The 17,083-nt window shown below is 37.8% G+C and overlaps 1 protein-coding gene across 1 annotated transcript in view; it reads right to left on the bottom strand.

Annotated features, from left to right (window-relative positions):
• The window catches only part of LOC126183554 (MAP kinase-activated protein kinase 2), a 94,406-nt gene that overhangs the window by 23,678 nt on the left and 53,645 nt on the right, over nt 1-17,083 (bottom strand). Inside the window, exon 5 of the mRNA XM_049925632.1 lies at nt 10,302-10,400. Within this exon, the coding sequence (XP_049781589.1) occupies nt 10,302-10,400 (99 nt within the window). The remainder of the gene's footprint in view (nt 1-10,301; nt 10,401-17,083) is intronic.

The raw sequence follows: 17,083 nt of genomic DNA on the forward strand, positions 1-17,083 counted from the left end.
TCAGTGTTCAGAACCATGCGACTTACATTTAACTTGAAAATTTTGGGTAAATGTTGTGTTCAATTTGTAGTTGCTACCTGGTGGAACATTAACCATCGTTCTGGACTTGGGTGCACTTGTCTTATTCATCGAGGCTAATGTACTGCTTATTAAGCTTCAGGTCAAGTATATTGTGCTTTTATTTTACATGGTTTATATGAAAATTTCACTTTGTTTTAGGACACATTGTCTGTTCTGAGCTTAGCTTGGACTACGTACATGCTCAGTAGCCATAGAATTTACAGCAATTGGCTGGGGGTTGGCTTAACCACTTGTTCCAGGGGGATTTGGTATAACTATTTAATTCTTAAATTTACTTAAGCCAACTGAAAGTGGTATCTTAAATTTTTCTGCTAACTTGTTCGGTGACTGTTAAATTTAGAGTACTGCTCTGTAAGAAAGAGGACAAACTATTGGGAGTTAAATCATTATTTACTATAATCTTGACTGTGGCTTGAGCTTGCACTTATTGGAATTTATTTGTGCTGCAGGGAGTTTTGTTAAGATTGCTTGTGTTCTGGTGCTGATTCTGCTTAGTAATCCTTGTGAAGCCCACTCATTCTGGACCCTGTCGGCTTACACAGCCACCTGTTTATGCAATTCTGTGCGCAAGGCTTGGGCAGAAAAAGTTCAACTGTCCGCCTTCTGCAGTGTTATTTCTTCCAAGCACAGCTATGGCCTTTAAAGCTTTAAAGTTGAAATTTTAAAGCAATTCTGACTCACTCTATTTAATTAGAAGAGGCTCTCTTTTTATAATTTATTGCTTCTTTAAGTTATTTAAACATGTTACTAGTGGTTAAGGTCTCAACAGTCATACTTATTCAATGTAAATTTTAATGAATTGACTATTATTGTGGGACCCTGTAAGCCTTGCTATCATGTCTGTTTTATGAGGTTTTAAATATTTCGTTCTTCTTAGGTCATTATGTATTTTAGTATAAGAATTTTCTGGCAGTTGCCTATTTTGTGATCGGTTCAGTTTTATTAAATTTTTTATTGGTATCTTCTGCTCAGGAAGCTTTGGTAATTTTTATGGCTGTTTACATCTGGGTTCAACTTTGTATCATCAGTCTTTTATCTTATAGTCTTGGAAACAGTGATTGCGTGCGAGTTACAATTGATGTTTTCTGCCATCACTGATTATTGTTAAGTATTCAAATTAACTGTTGTTTAATTAAATTGGGTCTATCCAAAATTATTGTACCATTGAATGAACTGTGACAAATCCTCATTGGTCTAGTCCTTCCTTATTTTCCTTCCTGACCAAATTAAGAAGCCGTATTTTCACATTTCATTTCAGCGTGGTTGGTAACACTCAGAAAACAAGGACTGGAAATAGTCTACAGAACTGGTAAATCAACATGAAAAAAACTAAGGACAATGACAACAACACAGATGAAACATCACATCCGGGCTTTATCATTTCACATTTCAAGAATGCAAGACTGGGCAGGCATTTAAATTTTCAACATTAGATACAAATAATACACAAAAGCACTTAACAGTGACATATCACTCCACTTTGTAGAATATATTGTTGTCAAGAACCACTGGCCAAAAATAGAGATAAGCAGTAAGCTAAGTTACATTAACAAAGTGCAGAATACGCCAAACACCAACAGATAGACACACCTGTTTTTTGCAAAGCATGAAATCCTGAAATTTTACAAATTTTGCAGAAAAAGCCAAATACCTTTTCATGGTTTTTGAATTTATGTAAAAATGAAAAATGTTTCACTGCAAATATGCAATCAATAATTTTTCATTTAGCTTTTATTGCTGGAAAGTAGAAATAAAATTTACTGAAATTTTTGACAAAATGATATAAAAGTTGCGAAAAATATACCAAAGTGGCTTTTTAAAAATGACAAAACCAAGCAAAAATTTTCACCACAGACAGGTGCCTCTACCTATTGGAGATTCTACTGTCACGGGTGGGACAGTTGCACTATGTTTTTCAACAGTCAAAAGCTAACATAACAATGTATAAATTGAAATAAATTAAAGATTGATTGGTCATCATATGAATAGCTGCTTTAGCTTCCCTTTAAATCTGAATGTCAGAAGTTCACAAACTGAGCTGTTAATCATGTTTAAAACTTTGTTACGGGGTGGGACAGCAAATTGACACAGCATTGAATGCCCATGAACATTTTACAAGAACTCAGTGAATTATGCACGTATTTTCTTTTGAAAACATTGAGTTTGCACTAATAAAACAATGCTGTATATGATGAAATATTAGTAAATATTATATTGTTAATACTTATAAAAATTGCAATTTAAGACCTCATCGATGCAATAGGCAACTTCACAGTTGGGAATCATGTTAAGCAGAACAATTTTTTAATTTAAAATTAATTTTATATCAGTTGGTAGCTGAATGAGTAGTTAACATTTTCATACATTCCTTCTTATTTAAATAACCTTCTTAGGAAAGTACTGTTATGTATAAAGAAGGTAAATTTCAGTACAGTATTAAAGACCTGGTTACCCAATTATTTCACTTTAAAATCTCTACCACTATACAGTTGAGTTTTCATCCAATTGTTCAAACTCGAGGTAGGATACATGCTTCTCATCAGCTCTGAACCCCTTTGTCCTACAGGTCTCATACATGCAATTTGTATTTCTCCATTTTCTTCAACACCTTTGTGCAACGGCAGTGTACCTTCATTCTTTTGATTTCCTTCTTGCCATTTGAAACTCCACCAAAATAAATGTTCCCGGCAATTTTTTCCACAGCTGGTTCTGAACCTGCAACTTCTTGGGGATTTTTGTGTGTGTGTGTGTGTGTGTGTGTGTGTGTGTGTGTGTGTGTGTGTGTGTGTGTCAGTCATTGGGCTATGATTCATCACCACTCATCTCAGAGTCTGAATACTTGAGGGAATATATATATATATATAAAAACAAAGATGATGTGACTTACCAAATGAAAGTGCTGGCAGGTTGACAGACACACAAACGAACACAAACATACACACAAAATTCAAGCTTTCGCAACAAACTGTTGCCTCATCGGGAAAGAGGGAAGGAGAGGGAAAGACGAAAGGATGTGGGTTTTAAGGGAGAGGGTAAGGAGTCATTCCAGTCCCGGGAGCGGAAAGACTTACCTTAGGGGGAAAAAAGGATGGGTAACACTCGCACACACACACACACACATATCCATCCACACATATACAGACACAAGCAGACATATTTAAAGACAGAGAGTTTGGGCAGAGATGTCAGTCGAGGCAAAGATGTTGTTGAATGACAGGTGAGGTATGAGTGGCGGCAACTATCTCCGCTAATTTCAAGTTGCCGCCACTCATACCTCACCTGTCATTCAACAACATCTTTGCCTCTGCACTTCTGCCTCGACTGACATCTCTGGCCAAACTCTTTGTCTTTAAATATGTCTGCTTGTGTCTGTATATGTGTGGATGGATGTGTGTGTGTGTGTGTGTGTGTGTGTGTGTGTGTGTGTGTGTGTGTGTGTGTGCGCGCGCGAGTGTTACCCGTCCTTTTTTCCCCCCTAAGGTAAGTCTTTCCGCTCCCGGGACTGGAATGACTCCTTACCCTCTCCCTTAAAACCCACATCCTTTCGTCTTTCCCTCTCCTTCCCTCTTTCCTGATGAGGCAACAGTTTGTTGCGAAAGCTTGAATTTTGTGTGTATGTTTGTGTTCGTTTGTGTGTCTGTCGACCTGCCAGCACTTTCATTTGGTAAGTCACATCATCTTTGTTTTTAGGTATATTTTTCCTTCGTGGAATGTTTCCTTCTATTATAACCATATATATATATATATATATATATATACACACAAAAGCGCTGGCAGGTCGATAGACACACAAACATACACACAAAATTCTAGCTTTCGCAACCAACGGTTGCCTCGTCAGGAAAGAGGGAAGGAGAGGGAAAGACGAAAGGATTTGGGTTTTAAAGGAGAGGGTAAGGAGTCATTCCAATTCCGGGAGCAGAAAGACTTACCTTAGGGGGGAAAAAGGACAGGTACACACACACACACACACACACACACACACACACACACATATCCATCCACACATATACAGGCACAAGCAGACATTTGTAAAGGCAAAGAGTTTGGGCAGGGATGTCAGTCGAGGCGGAAGTACAGAGGCAAAGATGTTGTTGAAAGACAGGTGAGGTATGAGCGGCGGCAAATTGAAATTAGAAATTAGCGGAGATTGAGGCCTGGCGGATAGTGAGAAGAGAGGATATGCTGAAGGGCAAGTTCCCATCTCCGGAGTTCTGACAGGTTGGTGTTAGTGGGAAGTATCCAGATAACCCAGACGGTGTAACACTGTGCCAAGATGTGCTTGCCGTGCACCAAGGCATGTTTAGCCACAGGGTGATCCTCATTACCAACAAACACTGTCTGCCTGTGTCCATTCATGCAAATGGACAGTTTGTTGCTGGTCATTCTCACATAGAACGCTTCACAGTGTAGGCAGGTCAGTTGGTAAATCACGTGTACACCTTCCAGGTTACAGGACTGGAGTAGGTGGTGGTGGGAGGGTGCATGGAACAGGTTTTACACTGGGGGCGGTTACAAGGGTAGGAGCCAGAGGGTAGGGAAGGTGGTTTGGGGATTTCATAGGGATGAACTAAGAGGTTGCGAAGGTTAGGTGGATGGCGGAAAGACACTCTAGGTGGAGTGGGGAGGATTTCATGAAGGATGGATCTCATTTCAGGGCAGGATTTGAGGAAGTCGTATCCCTGCTGGAGAGCCACATTCAGAATCTGATCCAGACCCGGAAAGTATCCTGTTACAAGTGGGGCATTTTTGGGGTTCTTCTGTGGGAGGTTCCGGGTTTGAGGAGATGAGGAAGTGGCTCTGGTTATTTGCTTCTGTACCAGGTCAGGAGGGTAGTTATGGGATGCGAAAGCTGTTTTCAGGTTGTTGGTGTAATGGTTCAAGGATTCCGGACTGGAGCAGATTTGTTTGCCACGAAGACCTAGGCTGTAGGGAAGGGACCGTTTGATGTGGAATGGGTGGCAGCTGTCATAATGGAGGTACTGTTGCTTGTTGGTGGGTTTGATGTGGACGGACGTGTGAAGCTGGCCATTGGACAGGTGGAGGTCAACGTCAAGGAAAGTGGCATGGGATTTAGAGTAGGACCAGGTGAATCTGATGGAACCAAAGGAGTTGAGGTTGGAGAGGAAATTCTGGAGTTGTTCTTCACTGTGAGTCCAGATCATGAAAATGTCATCAGTAAATCTGTACCAAACTTTGGGTTGGCAGGCCTGTGTAACCAAGAAGGCTTCCTCTAAGCGACCCATGAATAGGTTGGCGTATGAGGGGGCCATCCTGGTACCCATGGCTGTTCCCTTTAATTGTGGGTATGTCTGGCCTTCGAAAGTGAAGAAGTTGTGGGTCAGGATGAAGCTGGCTAAGGTAATGAGGAAAGAGGTTTTTTTTTATAAAGTTGAAAACCTGCACTTTCTCTAAATCAGATTTAGAAACCTTCTGCAACATATTAGGAGACATGTATTGTAGCCACTGAAGTAATACTTGCTGTGAATCTCTCATGTTTTTAACAGATTTCCAGTGTCTGTCCAGAATGTGCGCATTTTCATCAATTTGATGTGGCTCAGTCTTTTAAAGTTCCTGTGCATTGCTGATGACTTCTCATTGCTTAACTTTATTCCACCCACTTCTTGTTACATTACCTATGCCATCCATCGCACCTTCCACATGTGACATTACAGAGAGAAATCATTCTTCAGACACTTGCATCATGTAGCAGAGGTTAGAAACAGTGAATTCATGCTCTAACATGCAACCACCAGAAAAATTCTAACCAAGATCAAGTTTGGAAGCTCTTGTTTAAGTTAACTTATCTTCAGACAAACAAACTCAATACTTTTCATGACAGTTGGTCACTCACAACTGCAAATGACTGTAGCCTTTTTTTCTCAAATAAACACAACCAGTGATAACTGAACTTGTGTATGGCTCCAGTGGGCATTTTGCACCCTTGTCTTGTGTCAGTGATACATAGTTTTCTGCAAAATCTATTTGCAATATCACTTCATCACCACAAAATGATGCTTTCTGTTCAGAAAGTTGCAGATTGCTTAATTTTGACAAAAAAACTGCTCTTTGAATTTCTTGAGTTGAGGCTGAAGCTCATTAATAGTTTCGTCAATAGTTCCATTAACAGTCACTTGTTTATGGCGACCCTCATTTTTGTCCATTGTTTAAAGAAATTATTTCACATAAATCAAACTTTCCACCAGTTAATTTGTGCAAACTCATGATGCACTTTTTACATTCACTTGTCATGCATGTCCCCCATTGTAGGTCACAGCACACAAGACTCAAAGTCAGTGTGAGCAGCAGTGAAACTTTCTTGTGAATGGCCTCAATGAGGAAATTTAAGTTAGCACACTATTTGCAAACACATTTCTGAGGTTAGTAGAAGTTTTTAGGCTGCAATCCATAAAATTTTGATATCAATATCTGGATTTTCTTCCTTGAACAGCAACACACGCTTTCTTAAATGTCATATTTATGTGAAGTTTCTGCAAGCTAACTCTTTTCCCAGTTGCTGGGTCTACAATATACTCAGCATCCTTTATAGCATGTGTCTTCCTGCTGATTTCATCACTTGTGAAAAAAAATTTGTATTTTAGCAGATTGTCATATGTATGTTTACAAGATTTTTCCTGTCTGCTAACAAACTCTGCTTTGGTTTCTTTTTAGGCAGGCTTTCTCATGCAAGCTTTTTTATGACCACAGATTTTTTTGAGGGGTTGAAAAGAAGCACCTCTTTACCTGAGAAACAGCTTTGATGAGAGACTGGGAACATTTCTATCACCCTAACCGGAAGCACAGGTCTCAAGCTCACTTCAATTGGCACAGACTTTAGTCTCAGCCAGCACTTTCTTTGCCTTTCAGCTTCCTTCTTGCAATATTCAATTAAAAATTCTTCACAGGAGGCTGTCTTTATCTTCAAATTTCCCAGTCTTCTTCTATCCTGTTCTTTTTCTTTGTATTTATGGGTGTTGTATTTGCTGGCATCTTTGTTCAACTTGTTTTGAAGTTTTTTCATGCACTCTCCTGATGTTTTCCCCATTTTCTGAATAAATAATAAGTCTGTATTAGGGGAAGCTATTAACACAGTTGTCATACCAATCAACATAACAACAAGAAGTGTGAAATGGTTTAGACTGATAGTGACAATGCAAAAATCTGTCATGGGTGGGACCCAATTACTTTTAACAATTGTACCTGGTCAGTTATAAACTATGAGTCAATGGGTGTTTTTATTTGCTTTTCTCACACCTAATCTAAAATAAACTGAATTGCTATATGCAGAGTTAGAAGTAAACTTTTTCATGTTTGTCACAGGTGGCATACTAAATGCATAGTCAATTTTCTGAATTAGTTGCATGATTAATAACTTACCTTTTTAAAAAAACTGAAGTTTATCTGAAAGATAAGGTCCAGCTCTTGCAACTTAACAGTTGAATCAACAATGGGTACAACCTAAATTGAAATAGCTGTTAACATAAAATGCAAACATGTAGTTTTCCTTCCTTATCTGCAGGATTGACAACTTTGTTTAACAATATTTCCTGAAGTAATTTTAATAATTTTTAAGACAGTAAAATTTAACTTCTGTAGATTCAGAAAATTATGACAAATTAAATTTAAAAAATATTAAAAATAAGCCTTAGGCTCAATTTGACATGGAATCATCTGATAGTATAATTTTAGACCCAACTTTATGTTCTATAAAGTGATGTACTGCAGAGAAATGCTTATTTAGTTGCAGATGACAAATTACCAAAATACCTGTACTGCAGATGAATGATACCAACATGAACAACAATGTGTGCTACTAAGATATATATTTTGTGATGGTGTTTTGATATAATGACCATAATCCCAAAATTGTACATAATACTTGCCTTGTAATATTCTACTTGTGGTTTGACAGAAATGTAAAGGGAACCCACTGATGGTGAAATCACTAAAACCAGTATACGCAAGAAAGTGGACGAATGTCTTTGCTCAAGGCTGAATCCTTTCAAAACATATTTATTTGTTGAGGCAAACAGTGAAACAAAATCTGCTTTCACCTCACTCTGAGGAACAATTTATAAAGGGCTGCAAAAATATATCAGACATAGCTTCTTTCTTTTGTCATATTAAGGCCAATTCACAATTCACACTGGCTGCCACATCACAGCATGGCATGCCAAAATATTCCACAATGCATTTCATTTCAAATGGTGACATCCACACTGGTCATAACATCATGTCATGTCGCCATCAAGGTTACTCACGAAGTTTTGACAGACAGTGTCATCATCAGTTGTTGATCACATGGTCCCCTCCTGATACATACCTGTGCCCTCATCCTCCATACTTTATTTCGTTGTGCTTTCATTAAGTGATGGTTTTCATGGTTGATATCAATTGTTATTCTGCATCTTTGTTATTCATTCTTTGTCATTGGTTTTTTGTTATTTGTTAAGACTGAAAACAGTTGAAAACAGCCATGGGAGTTGAGATCAAAATGACCACCTTCTGAATTAAAGAAAACACACACACACACACACACACACACACACACACACACACACACACACAAACCTTTGTCTCTGAATACTGAGGTCAGATTTGTCTGTCCTCAGCAGTCACGACAGTGGTCGTGTATGCGTGAGTTGCCTGTGTGTGTGTGTGTGTGTGTGTGTGTGTGTGTGTGTGTGTGTCAGAAGGAGGCCTTTTGGCTGAAAGCTTTAGCAGTCTTTCTGTTGTGCCTGTCTGTGACTCAATATCTCTACAACATGGTGAGTAGCAAGCTATCCTTTGCATAATATTGTGAGTATTCGATCCTGGATTTTCCATCGTTTAACATAAATTACTTAATGATATTTCACAGTGTCAAGTGGCTCCAAAATTTCTGCAAATATTTCAATTTCTTCCAATTCAAAAAGCAACAAATTTCATGGTTTTAAGTCCCATCAACAGTGATACCAGTATAGTTCGAGCACTAGCTTGGATTGAACAAGTACAGTGAAAGAGTGTGACGATGTCCTTTTAAAATGAAGCATCCCAGCATTAATTTAGAGATATTTAGGAAAAATACCAAAATCCTTTGTGTGTGTGGCTCAATAGGGATTTGAACCCCATTCCTCCTCTATGTAAGTCCATTACCATAACCACTGTCGCTTTGCTCTATCTTTTCCCCCAATACAATTTGAAGAACATGACAGTAGGGCAGATCTGAGACATTTCAGTAATCATTAATCCCCCCCCCTTTTCTAATGCATACACTTGTCGAAAACTATGTCTCACCATACCGTTTGTCATGACTACAAATGCTTATCAACCGAGACTGACTGACAATCTCTCTTCCTTGCAAAATCTTCACCTATGATAGTGAGTGGCACTATCACCACATGTACAATACATGTCACAACATAATTCCGATTGCGAATGACAATTGTAAAGCACCTCACAAACCCAAAGAATAACTAATAGCAATAAAGGTAATCAATCTTACACAAAAATGGAAATGTCCAAACATATGGACATAGTGACAGTCTCAAGCACTTACAGTCACAGTAATTGCCATTGCCTATGCTGTTTGCCTTTCAGCACATTTTCAGTATTGTTGTATATGACCTCTCAACTGAAACATGTCAGAGTCAAATTTAAGTGTTCACTATGGACTTTTTTTATTTTTTACTTTTTATTTTGTTCTTTTTTGGGAGGGGTGGGGGTGGGGAATGATCATTCTTTAATGTAGTTCCTTCGATCACTCTTGAAACAGATAACTTTCATAGCAATTCTTTCACTTGACATACACAGTATCAAAGTAACCAACTGATAAAATCACTCATATAAGACAGGTTCTGAAAATATAAAGTAAACAATCTTCTTTCATTTATAATACATTAACATCCAAATGAGAAATAGAGCTTAACATTGAAAATTCACTGTTGATGGGAATAAATCACAGACTGCAGGAGATATATTTCCTTAATTAAAGAACAAAATATAACTGAATTTACCAAACTAAAATACACGCACATGCACTTGCGCGCGCACCTGTGCGCTCACACCCACACACACGTACGCATGCGCGCGCACGCACGCGCGCGCACACACACACACACACACACACACACACACACACACACACACACACTAATATAGACACATTAAACCAATTTTGGACTAGTACATAAACTATACAAATAAATCTATAGAGCTACAATCTGAAACTTTATACTTACCAACGTAATATGGTGTGTAGCATGGTGTTTGCAGTGTATCCTTCGAAAAGGTTTCTTTAGCAAACCCAAAGTCAGTCAGCTTTAGTATACCTGTATGATCTGCAACAATTTGTTTTGATTAACTGTACACAGTATAATAAGAACCTGACAGTTGAAAAATAGACATATGACACTACAAATATATATTAAAAAAATATTTTGCAGTTTTACAATTTAAAAAAACTTCTATAAAATGCCTAAGTATCGTAGGAGCTAACCTGTTATTGTGGAATAGGGAATCTGTGCAGACTCAAAGTTTCAGATCCACACATACTCAAAGCGGGAATGTCTGTGGGGGTCATCCACTGATTTAATTGTGTATATCCTGATGTTCTAAAAAAAGAAGCTTTAATTTTAAGGCTGTGATAATGTTACATACAAAAGGAATTTGAAAACATGGGAAGAATGGGCAATGTTTGCAATGTCAGCATGTGAGCAAGAGTCAACAAGTACGGTAGAATGCTCCAAGTTTATGAGTGTATATACTGATAAAAAACTTGAAATAGAAGAAACATATTGCTGAACTTCTCTAACAGTTAAATTCAGCTACTTTAGCTCTTCACATAATTGCTAATCTTGGAAACAAAGAATCAATCTCCTGACAAATTTGCATATTTCCACTCAATAATGTCTTAAGTAATAATTTTCTGGGGTAACTCGTCACTTACAAAGATAGTATTGATTGGACAAATGCACGCAGTAAGAATAATATCTGGTGTTCACCCATGTGCCTCTTCAAGGAGCTATGCATTTTAATTGCACTGTCCCAATATATAAATTCACTATGAAATTCATTGTAAATCATACAGCACAGTTTGAGAAAAACGGTGATGTCCATACCTGCAACACTTGAGGGAAAACTTATCTTTACTACTCATTATCAAAGCTGTCAGTGGCTCAGAAAAAGTGTTTAATATGCAGCAACAAAAATCTCTGATCATTTGACCAGTAACACAATGTGTGTGACAGGTAGCATAGCATATTTTAAGTCCAACTTAAAAACATTTCTCCTGGACAACTCCTCCTGTTCCACTGATGGATTTCTAATTAAAAACTGGTACTCACACCTTGTTATTAAGTGTAATTGTATAAGTAGGACTAAATAATATTGCGGTCACTGATGTTAATACTAATAATGTACACACATCCTGTAAACTGACTTGTTTCACATCATTTTGATAAAAGAATTATTCAAATGATCTATGGACCCTGTGACTAAGTAGGGAGAAACCAACAATGGATTCCCACAACCTAGTGTCCACTATTGTACTTGATACAGGTATCCCTACTAGATTAGTGTATATTTAATAAGACATGTAACAGATGTGAAGTAATAAGACATAGTATACAAAATGCCACTGCAGCCAAGAACCATTTTGGCATTTCTGTCTGTTCCATCCATAACTGAGCATCAGTTGAACATTTGGTGATGATTTTCACTTTAGTGAAAGCCGACAATATTTCCTCTCATAGCATTTATTATGGGCCACATAAAAGAAACACAAGTACTACACAAGCTAGATACATAGTGTTCCTTATGCATGAGGGTCGTTCAATAAGTAATGCCCCACATTGTTTTTAAAAAAGCCATTAACATACATAGACAAACGTCCTTGTTGGTGCTTCACATTTGATGTATGTTCTGTGTGCCGGTGAAGTTTCGAACTGTTCTGGCATATTATTATTATTATTATTATTATTATTATTATTATTGGTTTGTGGGGTGCTCAACTATACGTTCAGCACCCATACGAAGTCCAAGATAATGCATTATCTCAGATTTGACATTAGATCCACAAGATCAGAATGACAAAGTAGACAATTTTGCTTCAGTATCAGAAATCTGGTATAAGTTCACTGGGAACATAGTTACATAACGGGTCCATAAACAACAATTGACAAACAGCTTTCTCCTTCAAAGTCCTCTTGCAGATTCACACTGTTCATGGCCTCACAACCAGACAACTATGGGCAAAAGTATTGGATAGCAGTAGATTAAGGCTCCAGATAAATTGTGAATGCTTTCCTTTATGTAGGAAAGGATGATACTAGGCCAAATTATGAATGTCTTGGTAATTTTGTTGTGACAATTTTTTCACCTTCATGGCTCTCTCTGTAACCTTGGAAGCAAATAAGACAAGCCTAAATCGATCCTGCAGGGAAATTCCAGTCTGTAACAAGATGGGGAAAAGAAGTATTATACAGCAAAGCATTGTTGAAGAAGAATGATACCACACTGACAGTTTCCCACAGAAAGAGCAACAAGAATGCTCTGACTCTCAGCACTTTGCATCCTTACGTTAAATTTGAAGATGATCTGAAAAAGAAGCCAGATAGAGTTACAATTTAAAAAGGCTCTAAATATGAAGTGGACGTGGTTGACCAAATGACTCTCAAATACTCTGTCAAAGTAGCATTAAGACATTGGCCTGTTCACACATTTTACAACTTGCTAAATTTGGCTGGGATAAATGCCTAGGTATTGTACAATGCTGTAAACGAGAAAAAGTTTCAACACAGAGACTTCGTACTGCAGCTGTGGGGAGAGCTTGCTCAGAGTACGCAGCTACCATGAAGACTACTGCCTCAGTCACACCCGAAGACATTCCTGAGAGACAGAAAAGTGAACACGCTGCCTTGTTGTCTGCAACAAGACTATTATGTGTGTTCATTATGTGATGGTAGCCAGTAAGTCACCCAGCAAACGCATGTAAGTGTTTTAAAATAATAAATGATAATTTGCAAAAAGCTACTTTATTTTTGTCGATTACATAATAAAATTTCCAGCACTTCAAAGAATAGATTCATTAATAGTAATGATAACCCACTGACATGACAGTGAAATGGAAATATACGCAGGTCATTAGTGACAATGCTGCAGTTCAAGGTATGTCCAAATATCAGCAATGTCATATTTATTCCACTGGCAAAACTTATGTAATCCAGAACCATGCATGGCCAGTGTGCCAGAATAAAAAAGGGTGGCTTGGTGATTTGCAAGTTATGGTTGGTAAAGATCTCATTGTCATTAACAAAGGATCAGTAGATGTGGAATTCATTCCTCAGAAATTTCATATTTAAGGAAACAGAGTAAGATTTTTGAGGATAAGTACTGTGAAAAAATAACATTCACATGCAAGTTATTACTGTACCTCCCTCAAATCTGGGTTTGTTATGGACAAAGGCAACATACAGTCTGTAAACCAACCAAGCCATCACTATGCATGCTATGAAATCCAACATTATCACTTGGTTATCATGTAAAGGGTTTCTCCAGAAACTTATTACGAAGTACACTAAAGTTGCTGATGCGTGTCAAAGGCCATGCATCCACATATCATGCTTACGAAATAAAAGATCACATAAAACAGCATGGGCATCAAGTCGTGCAGACTACCACTGTAGCATTGACATTATGATCCAATCTGGACGATGTGGGCACAGATGAAAATCACATTTTTTGGAGAAAACCAGTATGTTTAAAACTGTGAATGTTAATAGAATTGTGCACACAGTGACTGACAACGTCACAATTTCTGGATGAGCAGATGCTTAAAACGTGAAGAAAAATTACAAGCCAAGGATTCCGAAAGAGAAATTAGAAATTCTACTACTGAGCCTTTTTTCATGGAACTTCAAAAATACGATCAGCGTAAATTTATGGCTATTAAGTCCATCATTCCATTTCACAGTACCAGTAGCTAATGACGCAGTAGTTATGCAACACTGGGTTTCATTTATGTAGGGTAAATAGTGATCTCCAACAGCTGCTGTTTGCATGAGCATTAAAATATTGTATTTATCCATCAAAAAATCAATCATTTATGGAATCAGAAACTCAACAAGTACAATTTTATTTATATTCAACAGGTTACTAAGGTTGATTTGAACAAACTAAGCACATGTATTTGGGATCAACAAATACCATTCCTTCTAAAGAAATTGAATACATCACCTTCAGCAATACCATTGTTTTTTACTTTGATCTAGACATGTTTCAGGGCTGAGACTGGGAACTGTGTCTTTTTTTATTCATTTCATTATTACATAGTTCCATATTTGTTGTTTATTTGATTGCCTTTGTTGGTACAGGAAAATCCCCAGAATTTGATATCTACAGTTTTTCAATAAAAAATATTTTGAATGTGTTATTTTTGTTGTTGTCCAATGGTTCAGATGCCCCAGTCTATAGAACAACAGTAATATGCTGCCTACTAAGCACTAGACATTTCTATTTGAAAGACAAAACTCTCACAATAACACTATTCTTAAATGCACACATGTTAACATGCACACAAGTAAAGTCATCTTTCTGGGTACTGAAGCAACAGCATACAAAGGCCAAACTGAAGATATTGGAAAGTATTTTCCCTCACTGTGTGCTGACAGCTTCGCTCAGTTACTCTCTTGCTAGCACGGCACTAGGACCTGTCAGATGTCTTTTCTCTGGTGTTTGAAGATATTTTCAGTGCTTTCTTCTGAAACTGTTACTGCTCAAGGAGTATTTTATGTTATGCCCAGGGTCAACAGAAGAGCCCTTTGTGTTTATCATCACAAAGAAATACTCAAACAGTCTCTTTGTATGCCAAGAAAACACAGCAAAGTTGAATTATTCATGGTGATACATTTATTATCATATTTGCCACATGTTATTAAATATGGCTTCTATAGCACAATTTCACAACCCCATTACTCTACTGAACTTTCAATATGGTAACAAAGACTTTACTAGTCTCTAAGAATGAACAAAGAGAGAGTCCTAACTTCTGAAATGACAGGTTCCTTTTTCAGTGAAGCAAAGATTTAATAAGAATAAGCTAACCAGGCACAGCTCACAACCCACCATCAAAGGTTCCAAGTTTGAGTCATGATCCGGTATGCTATTTTAATATATCAATACGTATCAAACCAGCAACCACACTGCTGTAGAGTGAAAATTCATTCTAGAAGCAATCCTCTAGCTGTGGCTCAATCATTTTCTCAGCAGTATCATTTCTTATCGAAATGCTAATCCTGCAAGATGTGCAGCAGAACTTCTTGTGTAGTCTGGAAAATAGGACAGATGTGCAGGCAGAAATGAAGCTGTGAGGCTGGGTCGTGAGTCGTGCCTGGATAATTCAGGCTATAGAACACTGCCTGCAAGAGGCAAGATTCAGGGTTCAACGCCTAGTCTGGCATACAGTTTTAATACAGGAAATTAAAGTTTGAGTAATTATTCCTTCCCCCTTCTCTCTCTCTCTCTCTCTCTCTCTCTCTCTCTCTCTCTCTCTCTCTCTCTCTCTCTCTCTCTGTGGTTTCTACTTTTCTATCATAAGGTGAAAGTAGGAGGTCAAACAGTGCAGGATTCTAACTAAATGGCATCAAATATCGCTACAGGGCTGGCCTGAACGACCTCATTCATGACACTGCCAAGCCCAGTAACCCCCCGTCGGAGGTTCGAGTCCTCCCTCAGGCATGGGTGTGTGTGTGTGTGTGTGTGTGTGTGTGTGTGTGTGTGTGTGTGTGTGTGTGTGTTGTCCTTAGTGTACGTTAGTTTAAGTTAGGTTAAGTAGTGTATAAACTTAGGGACCCATGACCTCAGCAGTTTGGTCCCATGAGACCTTACCACAAATTTACCACAACCTCAGCAACCAATTTGACAGTAACCACTACCAAATGCTTTTTGTTCTGTGTTGCTCATCATTTTCTTTCCTTATTCTGGAACAAGCGAAGATACTAATCTTGATCCATCACGGAGTTCAATTAAGACCCTCATGACACCAGAAGTGACTGGTGGGCCATACAACCATATGTCAATTCTGTCTCATGACAGGAAGGTGTAGATCCTTTCCTCTCACCACTTCAACTCATCTGGTGGTCATAATGCTAGTTTACTTGCACTAGTGGCCAATTGCCAGTTTTTACTGTCCGCACTCTACACTATACCAACTGGAAAACAAAAGCTGTCAACATATTCTGACTATTCCAAAAGTCTTCCCCTATATGGAACTACTTTATTTTCAGTTCTACTCCTATGCTAAGTACCTTGTCAGTTCTATCTGTAGCAATGTCACATATGGCACAGCTATGAATGCCCACAAAGATCAAAATCAATATTCTTCAGATTTTGTAATTCCCTGAACTGGGTAGGAAAAGAAAAATAATGTTGACAAAAAGACCTTAAATCATAAAAGTACTCTGTTAAACAGCAGGAAAATGCTGGTGTTTCTCAACAAAAACAATCAATAGTTAAAAAAAGAAGAAAACAAGCAAAAATCATTTCAGTTTCAGATGAAGTTTTTGGAACAGCAAATAAATGTTCAGTCAAAAAGCTCCAAAATCACCACTTTTTTTTAAAAACAGCCAATTTCAAAGCACTAATGCTCTCCGTCTTTAGGCACACAGCGGACAACCTTTTATATTTGTACAAGCGCATGATGAAAAGTAATGCATCTGAAATTTTTACGTGAAAACTTAGATAAAAAAAATTAAAAATTTAAAAAATTTTTTATTACCATTCTACATCTTTATTCTTCATGTCTACATATTTATTTTTCTGAACATAATCACCCTGGTGATGAACACATTTTTCCCTCCAGTAGTTGATACTGTCACTATAGAATGACTTTGCTGATGTAGTCATAACCCCACCTCTGCTTGCACTGCAAGATCATTATCAAAGTGAAGTCCTCAAAGGTGGTGTTTAAGTTTCGAAAACAAATTAAAATGTGATGGGCCAAGTCGGGACTGTATGGATGTGTGGA

This window comes from Schistocerca cancellata, chromosome 4 (genome assembly GCF_023864275.1).
Source record: "Schistocerca cancellata isolate TAMUIC-IGC-003103 chromosome 4, iqSchCanc2.1, whole genome shotgun sequence".
NCBI classification, from domain to species: domain Eukaryota; kingdom Metazoa; phylum Arthropoda; class Insecta; order Orthoptera; family Acrididae; genus Schistocerca; species Schistocerca cancellata.